The 19,111-nt window shown below is 35.2% G+C and overlaps 1 protein-coding gene across 1 annotated transcript in view; it reads right to left on the reverse strand.

The window, feature by feature from the left end:
• LOC113866515 overlaps positions 1 to 19,111 on the reverse strand; it is a 59,485-nt gene that overhangs the window by 39,048 nt on the left and 1,326 nt on the right. Inside the window, exons 3-16 of the mRNA XM_027501339.1 lie at positions 18,861 to 18,970; positions 18,560 to 18,653; positions 17,530 to 17,573; positions 16,847 to 16,915; positions 16,652 to 16,710; positions 15,888 to 16,101; positions 15,026 to 15,094; positions 14,832 to 14,911; positions 13,785 to 13,934; positions 11,694 to 11,757; positions 9,210 to 9,311; positions 8,865 to 9,056; positions 1,926 to 2,053; positions 1,169 to 1,319 (exon numbers count right to left, since the gene is read on the reverse strand). Coding sequence (XP_027357140.1) covers positions 1,169 to 1,319; positions 1,926 to 2,053; positions 8,865 to 9,056; positions 9,210 to 9,311; positions 11,694 to 11,757; positions 13,785 to 13,934; positions 14,832 to 14,911; positions 15,026 to 15,094; positions 15,888 to 16,101; positions 16,652 to 16,710; positions 16,847 to 16,915; positions 17,530 to 17,573; positions 18,560 to 18,653; positions 18,861 to 18,970 — 1,526 coding nt within the window. The remainder of the gene's footprint in view (positions 1 to 1,168; positions 1,320 to 1,925; positions 2,054 to 8,864; positions 9,057 to 9,209; positions 9,312 to 11,693; positions 11,758 to 13,784; positions 13,935 to 14,831; positions 14,912 to 15,025; positions 15,095 to 15,887; positions 16,102 to 16,651; positions 16,711 to 16,846; positions 16,916 to 17,529; positions 17,574 to 18,559; positions 18,654 to 18,860; positions 18,971 to 19,111) is intronic.

Consider the following 19,111-nt stretch of genomic DNA (forward strand, 5'->3'; position numbering starts at 1 on the left):
TTGGGTGGTTGCACCCTTTTCCACAAAATATTTCCTCCTCTAGACACATCATTCTCACTAGATTTTCTTTTATTTCCACTACTTGTATCTAAAGTCTTCCTCTCAATCGCCCAGACACCACCATAGTCAGCACTAGAATTTTATTTTTTATTCAATTTTTCTTGCATACTTACAAGTCTGTCCTACATTTCTTTCCTCAACTCATCCAGAATAGATTTGCATGCTCCAAGTGATACTTCAGCAAATAAGCACATCCGCTTACTAACTTTTGACAATATTTGCATTGAATTCTTCTTGCACCTTCAATTGCAATCCCATGTTATCATGCTACATCACTCTTGTTTCCTAGTGCATTATTTGGTACTGGCTTAGAAGGAGCTTGACTAGAACTAGAACTACCAATTGCAATTTACTTTGGAGTTGAAGTCATTATGTCAAAATAAAAAGCACAACAACCACCAAACAACTCTCACAAACACAAGCACTGACAGAGCAACAGAGCAGAACTAACCCACCCATAGAGCAGCAGAGCAAAAGATAAAGAATACAAATAGAGTAAAGAGAAAACAAGGCCGTGCTACAGTATGAACATGCTAGAGCAGACAAGGATGCCAGCGCAAAGCAAAGTTATAAGAGCAGACAAGGTCACCAAAGCAAAGCACAGTCGCCGAAGCAGAATGAGGTCACTAGAACAGAGCACTATCACTGGAGCAAAACAGGATTGTTGAAGTGGAACAAAATCGCAGAGCAGAGGAAACCTTTAGGAAAGCAAGTTTTGAATCGATTTTAGGGTTTCAATAGGTTTACAGCAAACCAGGTCACAAAGTGGGTTGCGAGTCATTGGGTAAAAAAATGGGTTTTTTAACATGGGGTGATCATCCATGCTTACCAATTTCACAGTCTAGCATAGCAATCCCACCCGATCTCGCTGGTTCGCAAGATTTTAAAACCGTGCTATTTTATAAGACAGCACATGATTTTGACTACCATGCAAAAATGAGAAGGTTATGGAGGTTGAGTGGATATAGAAGACAATTTAAAATTGGGACAGTTGAATTCAGGAGAAAGTTGGAATAACAACTAGTAAGGAAAAGAGAGCAAAGAAAATCTCCAAAATTGATTTGCATTACATGTTCAATAAGGAAGAAATTCTAAGAATGATACATACCCCTCCAATATGCAGAATGATTTCCCTGTTGTTTGGATCAACCATTTTCCCAGATTTAAATTTGGATATAACAATTCCACGTTCCTTGTAGATATTAGACTCAACAATTCCACCTTCAACAATTATTTCCGCAAATTCTTTCCGATGCATCCTAGAAAACGAAGAGAAAGTTGGCTAAATAATAATAATAATTAGTTGACTACTAAACAATAATAATATATGGATACATGCTATATTTTAAAATGCAGATAACAATCAGTACAAAGAGATAGAGATCAGTAAATGTGAGATTTAGTAGCATCTTAAAAATTGAGTTTTTTTCCTTAATAAAAGTCACTGCAATGGTATAAAAAATGTGAATTGATAGAAATCATGAACCACAAATAAACTGACAGAAAGAATAAGAAAATGGGGTAGGGCATAGAAAATTAAACAGGGAGGATTTATTACTATAAAATTGTAACAGAATGAACATCTTAGCAGTTTATCTTAAATCTATGGTTAGAGAGGTCACTCAGATTCCTGACTGAGTTCAAACTGAATTCTAACAATTCTAACCGCCTGCAGATAGGCTAACAGCTGGGCAAACTACATTACATAAAAGAACATAAACAGTATAGCACATGGTGCAGTACTGCACTATTGAATTGAATATTACTCTAAAATGAATAAGGTGACAACCTAGAAACCATTCCCTTAGCATATAGACAAAAAGATTCTCCTAAAATGCATGTGAACAGAGAACAGAACATAATACTTGCTACATAGAGTTGCAGAAATCTGGTGAATCTCAAGCTTGAATGAAAATATGCACAATTCATGCTTTAAAGCAACATCAACGCTGGATGAAACTAGAGGATGAAATTCAGTTGCTTCAGATATATCCTGCAATAAACCAGCAAACATTAATTGAAAAATGTCATTCCATAATAAAAATAACATGTGCTTGTTTGGTCCAGATTTTGGCTTTTGTAAAAGGAAATTTAAACAATGCAGTATGTGATGTTCATAATTCATTTTTGTTTGGTCATATCCTGAGTTAACAGAACAGCAAAGCAAACAAATTCTCTACAGCACACATAAGGGGATACTCATTCTTTTGAATTAGGATTAATACTTCAAAATTTTTACTTTATATTGATAGTTGCTACCCACTGATTATTTTGCAATCTAAACTATCTGTAACTCTGAAACCTATGCCAGCTGTTTGCTCCATCGACCTCCACTGAAAGTACATCAACATTATCCCCCTTGAGAGCAAAATAGAAACACCTACAGAAATTCATGCACCGATACCTTTGCAGTACTCCTTTCATTAAATCCCTAACACAAGCAAGATGCCAACTCACTCCCTGATTGGATACACTTTGGAGCAGTGCCCCATGGTTTAAACCTTGCAACAGTCTTGCCTTGTGGTGGTGGTCTTACCCATCTCAAAGGGACACAAAACTGAATGAATTCTTGCAGTTCTATGTTCATCAACCATGTCAAGTATGAGCTTAACATTCCACAGTTACTAGGAAATTAATTTCACTAATGCTTTCAACTCACAAAACTTGGTCCTAAACAGAGGGAAAATGTCAAGAGCAGTAAACACAGCACATCTAGCACCTTGGAACTTGGTGCCAACATACTGAGTATCATAATAATTGTTTGAAATGATGTCATGCAATTAGTGCAATACAGCAAATGATATTACCGATCACAATTGTATTTAATCTTTCATGCATTAAAATATCAGTATGCTGAGTGCAACCAAATCAAGCAATTCATAGTTGCATTCTTGATCAACTCCAAAGTTTCATAGCTTAAACTCAAGCAGGTATTAAAGTGGACTTGATTTCACCTCTTCTAGTGCTGTAGGTTTCATCTGGATGGCCAGCATCCCAAAATTCTAAAAGTCAGTCACTGTCATTCGTAAAGTCTTACAGATCAGAGAACCCAGTTCACTTTTCATTACTGTCAAGCGTGGGTGTAGAGTGGAACAACTGCCATGAGGCAGTTGTTGCTAGGAGTTTCAGATTATTATGACAGTAAGTTTCAGAAAGAGTGTTGTAACTTCCATGAGGCGGTCTTGTTAGGAGTATGACAATTATTATGACAATAACTTTCAGAATGCAGAGTGCAATAACTGCTGTGAGGAAGTTATTGTTATTGTTAGGCAATATGGCAGTTTTTAAAGCGTTATTGTTATACAACATACAAGTTAGGAAGTGGGGAGGTAGATTTCGTACGTGTAATATTCTGAACTTCAGAGCACAGTCTCTTGTAAGACATTTTGTGGGAGCTTCATGCTCTGGATGAGCTTAGCTCAATATTTACTAAATAAATTAACTGTTATTGTTGTAGTATTCTATCAAAATTGGTGCCATTCAAATAGCCAGCCACCACTGTTGTCAAATGGTGGTCATGGCAGCGCCATGGTGGATGTCAGTGGCTGTTTTCACCCAAATTGCCACAACCATGAAGGAAAATGGCAGATATAGACCATGGTGGCTTTTACTCATCTGCCGACCATGGCAGAAACTGCGGCCATGGTGGGAAATGTTGGATTTCAAGGAAAAAAGTGAATTGGGCCTCTGACCCAACCTGGTCCAGAATGAACCGCAAAAAGAAAAACCCTAAAACCTAGGTTTGTGTTGCATTTCATTGTCGCAGCCATCGCAGACACTAGCAGTGGAACTGGAAATTGCTTTTCATCGACCCAAAAATTTCCTAAATTTTTAACGTTGCAGAACCATTTATGGGGGGTATTTTGGGGTTTTTGGGTTTAAAAAAACAGGTTGGGGGCCTCCTCGCATTTTTGCACCTCCTTTTCTCTAACCTTTTAGTCTTGTGCAATTCATCAACCCACTGCTCTCTAGGGGCTTTCCAGCGAGTTGCTGGTGTTTCCCGGCCAGTTTCTGGTGTTTCTAGCAAACCACTGTTCTTTTACCTATGTCTTGTATTTTCGGCTAAAAGCTCTGATTTTCGCTTTGTTTTGCTATTTTTTGGCAAGTTGTTGTCCTCTCATTGTCCCTTTCTTCTTTTGTTCTCATCTTTTCTATTTTTTTATTGGTTTTATTTTCCAGCTATTTTGTTCTTTTATTTATTTATTTATTTTGTACAGATCTCTCCTCATTCAATTCTAATTTTATTTGGTTTTCAATGTTTTATTACCTTAGAGACTTTGAGTTAGATGCTTAAACTTGTTTATTTCCTTGACTTATATTTATTGTCTAAACCTCTTCATTTCAGCTTTCCTTGACATTCCCTCTTTTTTTCTCAAACCATTTTCCCTTTCTTGGTTTTATTCTGTGTCTTCGTGTTTATATTATTTCAATACTGCCATGCTTCCGCCATGGCATCAACCATAACTTTATGGCAGTTTTTTGACTGTCCACCATGACCTACCTTCCACCATTGATAACATTGTTAGCCACTACTCTTTCTTTACTAGTGGCAGTTTGCTCCAATTGAATTCTACAATATACTGGTCCAAACAATACAGCATCTGGTTACCCTCCACATAACAAGCATGCTAACTTTTTCTATCAAATCAAAGTGTGAGTATTAAACAGCCTCTATTTTATTACCAAGATATCTTCAAATACATTCAAAGTCCAAACTTAGTGTTTAACTGTATGTGTTGGGAACTCTAGAATTTGAATATCTCTCTAGTTTAGGAGAAGAGAATGATTTCTTTCTTCATTATTCAATTAAAGAATTATAGTGAGAATAAATAGGCAGAGGCAGAATCAATTATAGAGATTCTCTCACCCAAACATATTACAAAATAAATTAAATAAGTGAAAACAAGGAAAAGATCAAATCAGAATCAGAGACAAATTCAAACCTGATTTTATCTATCCTAACTTTCTAAAATAAAGTACTTACACAATCTCATCACTCCCCTCCAACATATATATATATATATATCCAACATGCACACTTACAAGAAACTCAAAGTTAGGTCTAAACAACCCTTTAGTAAAAATGGTATGTCAACTGTTGTGATGTTGGAAAAAAACGGCATGCAAATAACTCCATCAACTTTTTCCTAAGGTGTCTATCAATTTCCACATGCTTGGTCCAATCATGCTGGACAAGGTTCTGAGATATACTTATGGCAGCCTGGTTATCACAATATAGTTTCATAGGGAGAGTCAGAGGAAGCTGCAATTCTTCAAGGATTGTTTTCAACCACAATTTTACACACTCCTTGTTCCATGGCTCTACATTTAGCTTCAAAACTACTCCTTCAACCTACAGTTTGATTTTTGCTTCTCCACGTGACAAAGTTCCACCACACAAAGGTACAATACCTAAATGTTGACTTTCTGTCTATAACCAAGCCAGCCCAGTCAGCATCAGAGTAGATCTCAATTGTTTGTTGTTCAGTCTTCTTAGAAAATAGCCATTCACCAGAAGCATTTTTCAAGTATCTAAGAATTCTGCAGACAGCATTGAGGTGTTCTTCACAAGGAGAGTGCATAAATTTACTTACCAAACTCACAGCAAATGCAATGTCAGGACATGTATGAGATAGATAAATCAATCTTCCTACTAACCTTTGGTACCACAAAGTCTCAACCGTTGCACTTTCCTAGTTATTTCCAAGCTTCTGATTAGGATCAATTGGAGTTTTAGCTTGTTTACATCCAATTGGATTCTTATTTTGTATTTATTTTGTATTGAATTAAGTTTTGAATTGTGTTTAAGATGGTTTGGTCATGTGCAAAAAAGAACTTTGGATGCGCCAATAAAAAGAGTGGATTGCATGACTCTCTGTCCAGTAAAGGGTCGAGGGAGACCCAAAATAACCTTAAACAAAGTTATTAAAGAGACCTTTCGATTAACTAGATTTTTGAAAATTTGGTTTTTGACCAAGTTCAATGGCATCATGTGATCCATGTTGATTACCTCACCTAGTGAGATAAGGCCTGGTTGTTGTTGTTCTTGTTCTTGTTCAGTACACCTGGCTATTTTTAATGAAAGGACATTCTGAATTACTGTTAAACTTTACATCCTTCTGCACTGAAACTCAGTTAAGTAAAACAAGTAAAGTCTTTTGCCATCTTTTATGGACATTTTAGATCAGATTATGTGCCCATTAACCCAGAGGAACTGCTGGAGATTCTTGGAGCAAACTCAATCTTCGTCAAAAACACCAAACAGGTTATTCCAGAAAAGGAAAACTGCCAAGCTATGCCAAACAAAGGAGCTCCAGTTTCAGACAATAATCAGAAGATAATGCAGCTAGAGGACATCAAACTGGAAGTAAATTATTTCTGTTCATACTATTTTAAAACAAAGTCCATACAAAGGATTTTCCTTAGAGGGAGCAATTAATTTCAAAATAGACTTGTCTAAAAGGAAAAATAAGGAAATGATGAAAAAGAAAATAGGATTAGCAGGAAAATAAAGACAATGTATCAAGAGACCAAATCCAATCTGGATTAGAGGAAAGATAAATTGAATCAAGTAACAACATAGGGACTCCCCATCATTCACATTTCTAAAGTGAAAATCTAGGAAAATTTTTTAAACTGAATTAATGGATCTTTGTGTGAAGAAGAGAGATGAAAGAGTCTTGGAATAGCATCAGAAAGAGGAACATTACCCACCCAAAGGTCACATTACCACAGCCATCAACCAAACCCAAGGAAATAAGAGATGGAAAAGAAGCATAATGTTGAATTTTGGTAGACTGAGTTTTAGGAAAATTTGACTGAAGAGAGAGAATTGTTTAGATCAGAATGGTCTCCATTAGTTCAAAGAGAAAACAATTGTATATCATATAGTCAGGTGAATCCTAACTATCTATCTAGCAAATGCTGTCAGAAAACAGTTATTTGTTACAATTGAAATATTAATATTTATCAATTAAGGATTTGTACTCATAACATGTCACCTTGAGATATGAATTTATGAGGTTAGATGTGTATCTTCAACTGCTGATTTGGCATCCCACCCATTAGACCAAAAACCATAAATTACTCTGGATAACCTGAAGCTATAAATAAGCTGCTGTAGAGGAAAGAGCGAAAACAATGTTTTTTCAATCCAAATTTCTAAGTCCCAAATCTCCTTTTCTAAGTCTATAGCAAATACCCCAATAAACAAGATGGTCTCTAATCTATTAAACCCATTAACCTCTGACCAAAGAAAATCCCTCATGACTCATGAGTTTTGCAATCATTTAAGCAACTGCCACTGGAATAAGAAAAATAGACAGCAAAACAGGATACTAGATAGAGATCACTGAATTAGATACCAAAAAGCTTGGGCCACCTAGTAATCATTCTCATGACAGACTTGCAAAATGAAATGAATATTACCAGCAAAATGAATTACTAGATAATTAAGAGACCACAGGAGAATTTGATAACTGGCCAAAAAAAGTAGTAGTTAAAATCTGATCATCCACATAAACACCCGCCAAACCACTTTTAGTAAGGTTAATCATTAACCCAAAAGCCATTTTCAAATAACCTAAGAATTGAAAGGAAAATAATAATGAATTCAATTCTAAGAACAATACAGTATCATCTAGAAATTGAAAGGGAGAAATCAAAACATCCACAGAACCCAATTTAATTCCTTCAAAAAGTCATCTATTGTCAAAATCCCTGCAAAACAAATGGCTAAGAACATCCACCAGTAGGAGGCAAGTCATCTCTCATCTTAGACCTACTTCAAGTTCTCCTTCTCATAGTCAACCTGATTTGTTCTCTGCCTCATTATCTTCCCCTTCTGCTTCACTTCTCCTCCTCATTCACACCCTCCTCCCTTGGCTGATGCCACTGATCCAACTCCAGGTCCTTCGATTCATCCCCAGATCACACATGCCATGCAGTCAAGAGCAAAGTCTGGCATTGTTAAGCCAAGAATTCATCCTACTACACTCCTAACACATCCTCAACCAATCACAGTCAAGCAAGCAACGACAGATTCTAAGTGGCCTGCTGTAATGCAAGATGAATTTGATGCACTTATCAGAAACAATACATGCTGGTTTCCTGCTCTCCAAACAGACAACCTACAGGCTGCAAATGGGTTTATTGTATAAAGGAAAAATCCCGATGGCTCAATAATTAACACATATAAAGCCAGGCCGATAACTAAAGGTTCTTACCAAAGAGCTGATTTTGAATTTTCTGAAACTTTCTCTCCAGTTGTGAAACCAGTAACAGTAAGGACTATCCTTGCAATTGCCATTTCCAAACAGTCTATATTCAACAGATAGATGTAAATAATGCTTCCCCTAATGGCTTCTTAGAAGACATTAACATGCAGCAGCTGCCATCCTCTTCTGTTCAATCCTCCGTTCTCCATTCTGTCTCTGTATCCCTTGATTCCCTTCTTTGTTCCTTCCTTTCAGTGTTGGACTTGGATAGCAGACTCCATTGTGAAACAGGTCTTTCCTTTTCATCTCGTGTGTGTAAATTTTCATATTCTGACTTTTAATCATTTATTATGAACACAACTTTTTGGGTATTTTTTACTTTTCACTTTTCAGCATTTACATGTGCAATATAAATCACTTAGCATAAATCTCAAAACATCATAATAGCAATCATCCCACTACCTACCTGTCTTCCCACTATAGCAGTTTTGCAGTCAGTTGCTCCATAGTCCATGCTGCTATACAAGATTGATAACTACTGGCCAACCCACAATATAACGTGATAGTTTAATAACAAAGCACAGGTACCTTAACATCATATGACACAACCCCAGAAAATTGACTTGAATCATCAGTTCCACCAGCACCAAGCATACCACGAGAAAGCCAATTCAACCATCCCCGAGATTTGACTGCATGTTCTTCATTGCATGACTTCTCTGTAGGAATATCAGTGTGAATCTTGCCATTGTTAGGAGTAGAACACCTTGAAAGAAATTCCTGTAAGAACATAAAAACAAAAAGTGAAAATTACACATCTCAAAGTGCATTGCTTCAAGATAAAAGTTGATAAAAATATGCCAATCCAATAAAGAACACAACACCAAACAAGTGAATTCTTAGTTTTCATTAAATAGCTAATATCACACTCACCCGCATCTCATATTCTGAAGCAGATCGATAATTTAAAATATCATCGAGATCTGATTCTTTCTCCATTTGCTCCAAATCTCGAAGAACATCATCATCAACTGGCTAATAAACAGAAATCCAATAATCATCAGGACAGTACTAAATTATATGGCTAAATTATATGGCAGAGATTGAAAAAGATTTATAATACCCATATCATAGTAATCCTAATTACAGCTATTACACTATTTCATCAGCATTTACAATGAATATAAGTCATATTCAATTCAAGGGCTTCTTGAAGATTTAATCAACACATCTGTCAAGAAGTAATTTAAATTAACAAATCAACTGGTGATGTCTCAACATAAGATTACTATAATAAAATTGCAATCTATCTTAATGTGATTGGTCATTTCATGAAACACTAGATTCAAGACATTTAAGACAACCTCATTTGTCACCACAGTTGCTTGAACCAGTAATCCTGTAGCCTTTGTTTCTCAGTCCTCATCCCCATGGACCTTGGATCCTTGATTCTATTGTATCTAATTAATGTCAAGTAACAAATCTCATACTGTTGTATATCTTATCTGACTTATTCACCAAATGTTGCGTTCAAACATGTCCCATCCCTAACCTTATTTATATTTTGTTGTTTATGTTCCTACATGTCCTTTCAATTTAACTTCAATGAGCAAACTTACTCTGCACATGACCTTACTCAGTTATCTTTTCTAACAATTTTATTCTGGTCCAAGATAGGCATACTAAATGGACAATTGGAGTAGAACATCAGTCTCGAAGATTCTATCATTCCTCACCTCCAGTTGCTTGTGCTGCTGTGGAGCCTCAAGCCATTGTACACCAGCATTCAAATCACGGTGTCTTAATAAAATATATCTCATGATTCCTAATTTTTTTAAAATATTGTCTTCTTAATGAGAGTTTTGTTAGTTACAAAAGCAGACTCGATGTCAAACATTCCCCACCTACTCTAAAAATCCAGCATAGGCAATCTAAGATGATGTCAAACAATCAAATTACACCAAGGGTTCCAATGGAGCAAAATATACAATATTGGCATATCTGACTGCTTGTTGTACAACTTGTTGTCAAGCTCTAATACTTTCAAAACATGCAACTTAAGATTTTATGATTCATCCATGATCACAGCACAGCTTGTTGCAATGGTCACACTCAAGACAAGACTTGCATGACCAATGCTCTGGGACACGAGGTGCAAAGAGATCAACCAAAAGGATGAGGCATATCAGAATCAGGGCAACTTGGTTGGGATCTAGAGTACAGTGGCCAGTAGTGCTCAGCATGTGCAAAGTGGTTCAGTCTAAACACTTATTGTTGTCAGCAAAATATTCCAAAGACAAACCACTGATGACTAGTACAACACCCAAGCCTTATCTCACAAGGTAAGGTCGGCTACATGGATCAAACAACACCATTGAGCTCAGTCAAATCTGGTTAATCCAAAGGTCTCGTTTAATATGACCAATAGCATGAAAAAAATTGTTCTGTTACTCAAGTTCCTTCGGCCAATGTCACTACAAGTGCCAGCAATGACATGAGAGCCAGAAGTCTACTTTTGAGGAAGGATTAAATGATGGATAGAGTGCAGAGAGGCAAGCCCATCAGTGCAAGTAGTAGCCAGAACAGAGCCTCGATACACGGCTTGGGGTGGCAGCAGGCAGAAAGATCCGAAGAGTTCTCCCAGACAGTGGGGAAAGTGTTGATAAGCCATGGCTCAAGACTTCAAATGGCAAGCCAGTCTAGAAAGGACACATCAATTGGATGTGTCATCCTCAGTCAGAAATCTCCACGAATGACAGTGTATGCTTGTTTGAAAAATCACAAATATGGTTTCAAAAAAAAAAAAAAAATTGGCAGCCATTGGGTCCACCAATAGCTATGGAATAAGTTGCAGTTTGTCAAGCTCTAATGCTATCTTCAGGAATGAAATCATGGATGACATATGACAAAATCAATATGTCTAATCTTCAAGACAAAGCTGAGATATTTAGAAGAAAAAAATAATTGCATGTCACAGCTATAGTGATTACCATAACATGTTATTGGGTTATCCTATGCAATGAATTGAGACACTATCATCACATACCTTCAAACCCCATGTAAACATTAAAGGTATTTCTTGCAAATATAAAGGCAAATATATGAAGGATATTATTAGGCTTAAATATGATTTAAGTCCTTGAAAATAAAAACGATTTTTTGTCTTAGTCCCTAAGAAAATTTTATTTTGACTTTGTTCTCTACATGTAACAAAATCAATATGGCTTTAGTCCCTTGCTAGGGAATAATAGCATATTCTTTATAAATTTTAGGGACATAAAATGAATAAAACTTTTTACAAGGACTAAAACCAAAACACATTATACTTTTGAAGTCCAAAAATATATTTAAGCCACATTATAAACATATAGATCAAAATGTGTATGTTTTCAAAAAAAAAATGAGAAAAGAAACCACCTGCTCATGTTGGAGAAAATCCAACTTAGTCTTGTACAAGTTCATATATTTCCGTCGGTAACTTCTGCATCCAGGAAACTAAATGAATTACTGGACAAGGTAGATGAATGTCGAGGTGTGACTGCTTAAGAACACAAATCATAAGGAAATCAAGTATACCCTCTTTTTTCTTTTGGTGTCCTCTAAGCGACAAGAAGGAAGAAGAAAATTTTAAAGAAGGGTAGAAGTATAACACAAAATAAGCACAACATACAAATCTGACAGACAGGTCTGAGTCCATTGTTGTCCTTAGCCATACATATGGGCTTGATCAAGGGTCTAACAATTCGTTCTGAAAAAGTTGCTTTTCATACTTGCAGTTGGTATTAGAATTTCTCACATGCAAAGAGATTGGACAGCTCTTCTGCACAAAGTAGTGTTATAGGACTTTTGTTTTTGCAAATTATTTTGGCTTTCTTTTTACTGGTCCAATTATTGCTTATCCTCCATCTTTCTCTACTCCTTTCTCTTTCTATTTCTAAAACAACTTTTATATAAACAATCACAAAATTAATCATAGAAGGCAGGTGCTTTTTCATTTTTATGGATTGAAGAATATATTCTGTGTAGCACAAAAAGTCCATACACAAAAAAAGAACAAGATGCAGAAACTGTCCAGCCTCTGTGACTATCAGAAAGGACATCTCCCAAGTCCCATGAGCAAAACAACAAAGAAAAGCCACAAACACATTCCAATTCTGTAACAAAATTAAGGGTAAACCAACACCCTTAAAAGTTTGAATATTCTCCAACCAGATATACACACTATCACAAACTTTTAGCCCCCTTTTCTCATAAGAACCATTAGAGTAGACTCTCAAATTTAGTGCTCCGAAGATTTTTATAATTGAAGTCTCACATCAACTATAGATATTGCCCAAATTCAACATGGTATTCAAAGCCTATTGTAGAGCCGATATTGGACCACCACCCTTGACTGAAGAAAAAAAATTCGACCCCCATGAATTTTCCCATTGGAATTAACGTTTCCCTATGGATTTCCCGGTACAACTTACCCAGTCCCACAGCTTTCTACCTGGTCTCGTGGCTTATTTAGTGCTATAATAAAACAAAAAAAAGTCCTATAATTTCCACTCTATAAATGTCCAGTTTTGAGCGTACAGAGGTGTGTTGAAGTCCCAAATCAATTCCAGATATGGTTAAATAAGAGGTTATAAATGCTAAAGCAATTCTCACCTTACAAGCTAGCTTTTGGGGTTGAGTTTGGCTTAAAGCCCAAATTCAAAATTTATCACTAAATTTATTCCTTAAAGATCTAAATCTCATTCTTATAGAGGACTGAACTAGAGACAAAAAAAGGACAAAATTGATAGATGTTTTATACTCTTGAGAGCTGATTTGATGACAAAAATCACAGGTGGCGTACTGTCCACTAACTTGGTCTGCACATGAAACACATTGGGAGACTGGTGCCAGGCCTAGAAGGCATAAATCAGCAGCAGAAATAATCAAGCTGCACTTCATATTTGGTTGAACCCAGCTTTTATGAAAGAATCAAACATTTATAGATTTTCACTTTATCAGGGAGAAAGTTCTTTCCAAGGAAATTGCCATTAAGTTTGTTAATTCAAATGATCAACTCACTGATATTCTTACAAAGTCTCTTTGAAATCATCAAATTTAGTTCAACTCACTTGTGCACACAATTTGTAAGCTAGAGCTTGAAGGGAAATGTTGGAAAGTTTCTCCTATTTAAGGATAATATCTTTTATATAGGGATTGTATTAGTCTGATTTGTATTCTGATTTATTTGTGTAGTTGTATTTCCTGATTTACTTTATTCCATTAACAGTGTTTGTAAATCTTCTATGTATAATAGAGCTTGCTGAGGCTATTTTATTCAAGCAATTCAGAAAATCCTTTGTCCATCTTAAGTGTTAAGAACAATCAAAGAATAAAATAAAGACGAAAAGAAATTCTTCAAAACCACAACCCCACCAAAGTGAAGCTTACATTGAATATTATAGAAAGAGAAATATTCCCAATTTCAATTCCACTCTATTGAGAAAAATCAACTTTTCATGAACTTACAATCGATCTCCGAGGAATCTCCATGATGTTTTCTTTAGTTTCCTCCGAACATCCGATAGGACTGATTCCTGTGCATAGTGCCACCAAATTATCTGCCAACCTTCACATTTTCTTGGTAAAAGACAATGCCAGGGACGAAAACGACCATACCTATATAAATAATGATGAAAATATTTCAAAAAAAATGTACTTTTTAGATAAAAGCAACAATTTCATTTCACGCGTTAGACTTCAAAGAAAAGTGATTTTTTCCCACTTAATAATCATGGAAGGGAAAAGAAACAAACTAATTACATTTGAATAATCAAGGATTTTCATAAGCCATAGAGTAATTAATACAAGGATAAGTATTTACAAAATTCTTGTCTTAATCTATTAACTATAACAACTAACAAGTTAACACTGAAAGTCCGAAACTAATTTTAGCTCTATCAAGGAATTGAAAAATCCAGTCACTGATACAAGTATTAAGTGTTTAATCCTTCTGTTAAACTATTATGTTTAACAACTGAAAGTCTGAAACCAATTTTAGCTCTAACTCAGTTAGCATACTAGAATGAATGGTGCAAGTCATCCATGATCAGTGCTAAAATTGGTTATAGCTTTAAGTACACAGGAATTATATACTTGGTGGAACTGCAAAGTCTTCCTAGATCAACATTTTTGCATCTTATAACAAACGACGAGCCTAAATCAATGAAGGGTATTGCACGGTCAACATAATAATTAAAGGAGAAGTCAATGATATGGAAGCGACAGGTTCTTCATAGCAGAGTGAGGAACTTCTCTGTTGATGCATTTCTTCAATGTTTTTAAGATAGAAAAAAATGGTTCATAAAGAAACATAATTAAGTGAAAAGAAAATAATTGCCACATTTGATTCCTTGCTCTGTGTTTCATCTTATTTCATCTTATATATATCAACGATTCAATATTATTTTGCTTCAACAGCATCTACACATTCATGCATCAAGCATAAGTATGTCCCCAAGGCACTTCTTTAACAGAGCAAAAATAATTGTTACAAGTTTCTGACAATGAACTTACTTTTCTCTTAATCTACAAGTGCAGATATAATCCCACACAAGAAACATGTGTTGTAACTGAACCTCATCTAAGGATATAACCTGATAAATAGAGACAATATCAGAATAATATATAAGCAATGTAGACAGGACAGCAAAAAGAAAAACAGCAATACATCTGTTAAATTGGCAAAATCCATAAGCAAGAGTACCAACCAAACCACTCAATTCAGCAGTGATGGAATACTGAGGAGCATTGTCATCAAGCTTTTGTGATCTGTTATCCTAGAAAAAAGAATGTAATGCAAAGCTTAAGTAGGATAAAAAACTTCCCATGATCTGAATAATAATTAATAGGAATGTCCACCACAATGATATTGATAGAAAGGCAATTTTAAAAAATTTTAGTATTAAATCACACCAGATTAAAGAAATTACAGAAATTTCTTGCTGTCCCAGAGTTCAGAAACTTCTACAGAGATTATCTGTGTCTAGAAGGTTACCAAAAACATGACATAACTGTCCCTATTTTTTCCCACACAAATACTAACAAAAATACATAACTATTCCCCACAGAAATTGTCAAAGGGAAGTTATTAAAACTGCAGCTGTTGTTAAAACTATGTCCTAACATGGCAGTTACCAAAACTGCAGTAATAATTAAAACTATGTCCTATATTTCCTAGAATAAATTTTCCAAATAATTGGTCTTTGTTGGCGAGGTCTGAATCCTGATTCCTATCAGCTATGCATAAAAATAATAAATCAAAACCCAAATAAATGAGCAAGGGGAATGCAATACAACTTTACAGTGCAATTAATGGAAATATGCAGTACATACTCAAGGAGGTTACAGTGTCTGCAAAAAGTAAAAATTGTTATAAGAAGAGTTACAGACTACAGTTACTATAGAAAAAGAAATTTTATTGACAGAAGAGTACAAAGAAAGAGGATAAGATTTCCTCAAAAGGAAATCACAACAAACAGAACACCATAGATTATGTGTGTGTGTGTGTGTGTGTGTGTGAAAGAGAAAGATTGATAGGGAAAGTAAGGATTCTACTAAAGGTGTCCATACCGAAAGAATTAAGGTTATATCACACGGTGCCAATATAGAATTGTGATGTTTTCCTTCTGATGTAATATCGCTTGCTGAGTAGGAGTTACATATACTGTTTGTAATTAACAAGTCCAACTCTAGTGAACTATGAAACATTCTGGAATAAAATTCCAGTCCTTTGACTTCTACAATTTTACATTCATGGCCCACTCTCACCCTTCCATTTGAAGACCTGAAATATAAGAAGAGAGAAGTCAAATATAAGCTGACACATAAATTGAAATCTCAAATCATATTGTTCGATTGTTTAAGCAAGTTTCAATTAATTTGGATTTGTTCACTTACAATCTCCTGCAGGGTACATAAAACTTGAAACATGACAGAAACATTGCAAACACAATACCATTAACAATACTGACAAAACTTATGACTGAATTTGTATTTCAATGCACGTAAAATGGTGAGCATTAGAAACATTAATTGTAATGGGGTGCAGGTAAAAATGTAATATACACTAGTTAATTAAACCAAGAGAAGGTATAAAAATAAGCACCAACAAAAAAGGTGTTTTGGTCCTTTTGTGTGGGTCTATAGATGAGGCCAACTTTTGAACCAAATATTCAAGAGAGTCCACAAAGAAATCATGAAATGAAGACAACCATCCCAACTTTCAAACAAATATTCCACAGCCCATGAAGGGATCCAATTAACCTCTGTTCATAAATCTTCAACCAAAAAAAAAAAAAAATCCCTACTATAAGATGAAAGTAAGAGAGGTTTACCCAATAAGATTTTGCTTCATAGTCAAGCTACTAAACTTCAAACCAAACATAATATGTCCCTGCAGAAACATAGCAAAAATACACACGTGTCATTCAAAAGTCCTTAATACTGACCTTAAAATATGTAGATTTTTTTGCAATTTGCAAGCATTGGAATCTTAGGCAATTTTAAGGGAAAGATAAAGATAAACATACCAGATCGTTCTGCACATCACTGTATAAGACATGAAAATTCCTTATATCTACTTGAATGCTGTCAAGGATCTGAAAGAAGAATAGGGCATTAAGGTTACTGGTATCAAAATCAAAAATCCAGATAAAGCAGAAGTCGTGCCAAGTACGAGTTTCCTTTTTATAAAGAAATTCATTGAGAAAGAAAAGATATATATTACACAGATAGGTGTAGACAAATATCTTCCACGACTACTAAAACAAAACTACAAAGAACCAGAAAAACAGAACTCAATAGTAAGTAACATTGCATAATGGCAGTCCAATCTTTTTACAAATCAGAAATCACTATTTATCTATTTCCTCATCTTTTAGGCACCAAGGTCCAAAAATATAAAAAATGAAACAAAGCATATTTTAACCGTGTATGTGCATGTGTAGTACATGCATAAGAAAAAAAAAAAACAACAATTTTATCCAACACAATTATACCAGCAGTTAAACTTCTACCGTTCTATGCCAATACCTAACAACTTTAAGCTTTACAAAAGATAGTCTTGGCATGGTATTAGAGTCTCTACAGTTAAAGAAATCAAGTTTCATTACAGGAGCTTGGTCATCAACACCAATGAAGAATATGATTGGATAGACACAAAGAAACCAGCCCAGGCAGAAACAAAAATAATACCTAGCCAAAATGATCCTACCTTTGCAGTGACATGAGAAATAAATGATTGCCCAGCATGACTACCTGTAGACAAGAGCTATTAATAAAAACCAAATACACAAAAATTTCAATAAAACAGCATTTTGCTCCAACCCTAATAATAGGTTGACCAGTACATAGATTATTACAGGACTACAGGTCAAAAGATGAAATTAATCTTGTGGAAGACTATAAAAAAATTTCATTATAAAGGAGAGAAAAGTATAAAACCAGTGGAGGATGTCTCCTCTATAGTAAAGATGCAACAGAGTAAAATATATTTATTTTCTCCTAAATCATACGGTTTTATAGGTAACCAAAACCAAATAAAATAGCGATATACAGTAAAGGAATTGAGTCCCCATTTCTTCTTTGACAACATAAGTATTAATCATTATTTGTTCCTCTCCTCCCTTCTGTTTAAGATGGGAAGAAAGTGACTAGGGGAAGATAGGTTTTATATCAATGAAGAAATTGAAGTCCCTTCAGAAAAGGTCAAAGGAGTGGGGGGCTGGACTGTCTTGAGATTTGAAAACTGAAGCTTAACCAAAGAGGAATCCTTACAAAATATTGGTTGCTAAGATGTGTTAGAATTGGGAAGGAATCTTATCATGGCACAAAAAATGGAGAGCAGGTCAATGTTTGTAGTTAAGTAATGAATAAACTCCCACTTAGAGGGATTTGAAGATGGTAGATGTACAGACAACTTTGATTCCTAGCAGAACAGAAGTAAGGGGAGCGACAGTTTTATCAAGGGAGCTGGGGATTATGGATTGGATCATATAGCAGAACAGAATAAAATTATTTTAATAAGGAGGTAAAGCCCTCTTGAGGCCGTCCAAGGTTCTAAATTGATTCCTCCTCTCTCAAATCAAGGTTTGCTAAAATCCAAAGCCTATTGGGAGTTTGATAAGGTAAAGCTACAGGCCCAATGTTTCAATTTGCTTTCTTCCCAAGAAATGACTATATATATGTAAACATAAATCCCAATTCTGCTGGATAACACCTTAAATTGAAATTAAATAACTTACCACACACACGTTTGGATAATTTTCCCAACTCAGCTGCTGCTAGCTTGGCCTTTTTTCCAGCAAACTCTCTTTTTTCGACAGCATCAGCACTCCACTATTACAACATAGAATTGTTAATAAACTGTACAATGTAGTAGTACATAACAAAATAATTTGCTGCAAATGATATGACAGAATCTAAAATTTCTTTGCTCTTTGTTATTTTCATTAATGGTGAGAATTCATCTGATTAGGTTGTCAAAGTTAGAGCTTTTGAAATGGAAGCATAGTTTAACACACAAGCAATTGAATTAAGAAGTACCTCTTGATCACCTCGCTGTGATGCAGAAATAAAAACGTCCTCCAAAATTATTATAATGGGGTCCCAAGGCCTTTTCCATGGAATTTTGATGCTTAACTTCCCAACTCGACCTAGCAAAAAAGTTCAAGCTTTGTTAAGAAAGAGAAAAAAGGAGTCCCTCTGCAGAATAATTTTACCATCCAACTCTAACAATCAACCAATTCATCAAAAAAAAAAAAAAACAGAAACATAAAGTAGAATTATAAATTGAA

This window comes from Abrus precatorius, unplaced genomic scaffold (assembly GCF_003935025.1).
Source record: "Abrus precatorius isolate BTA unplaced genomic scaffold, Abrus_2018 Scaffold5, whole genome shotgun sequence".
Taxonomy (NCBI): Eukaryota; Viridiplantae; Streptophyta; class Magnoliopsida; order Fabales; family Fabaceae; genus Abrus; species Abrus precatorius.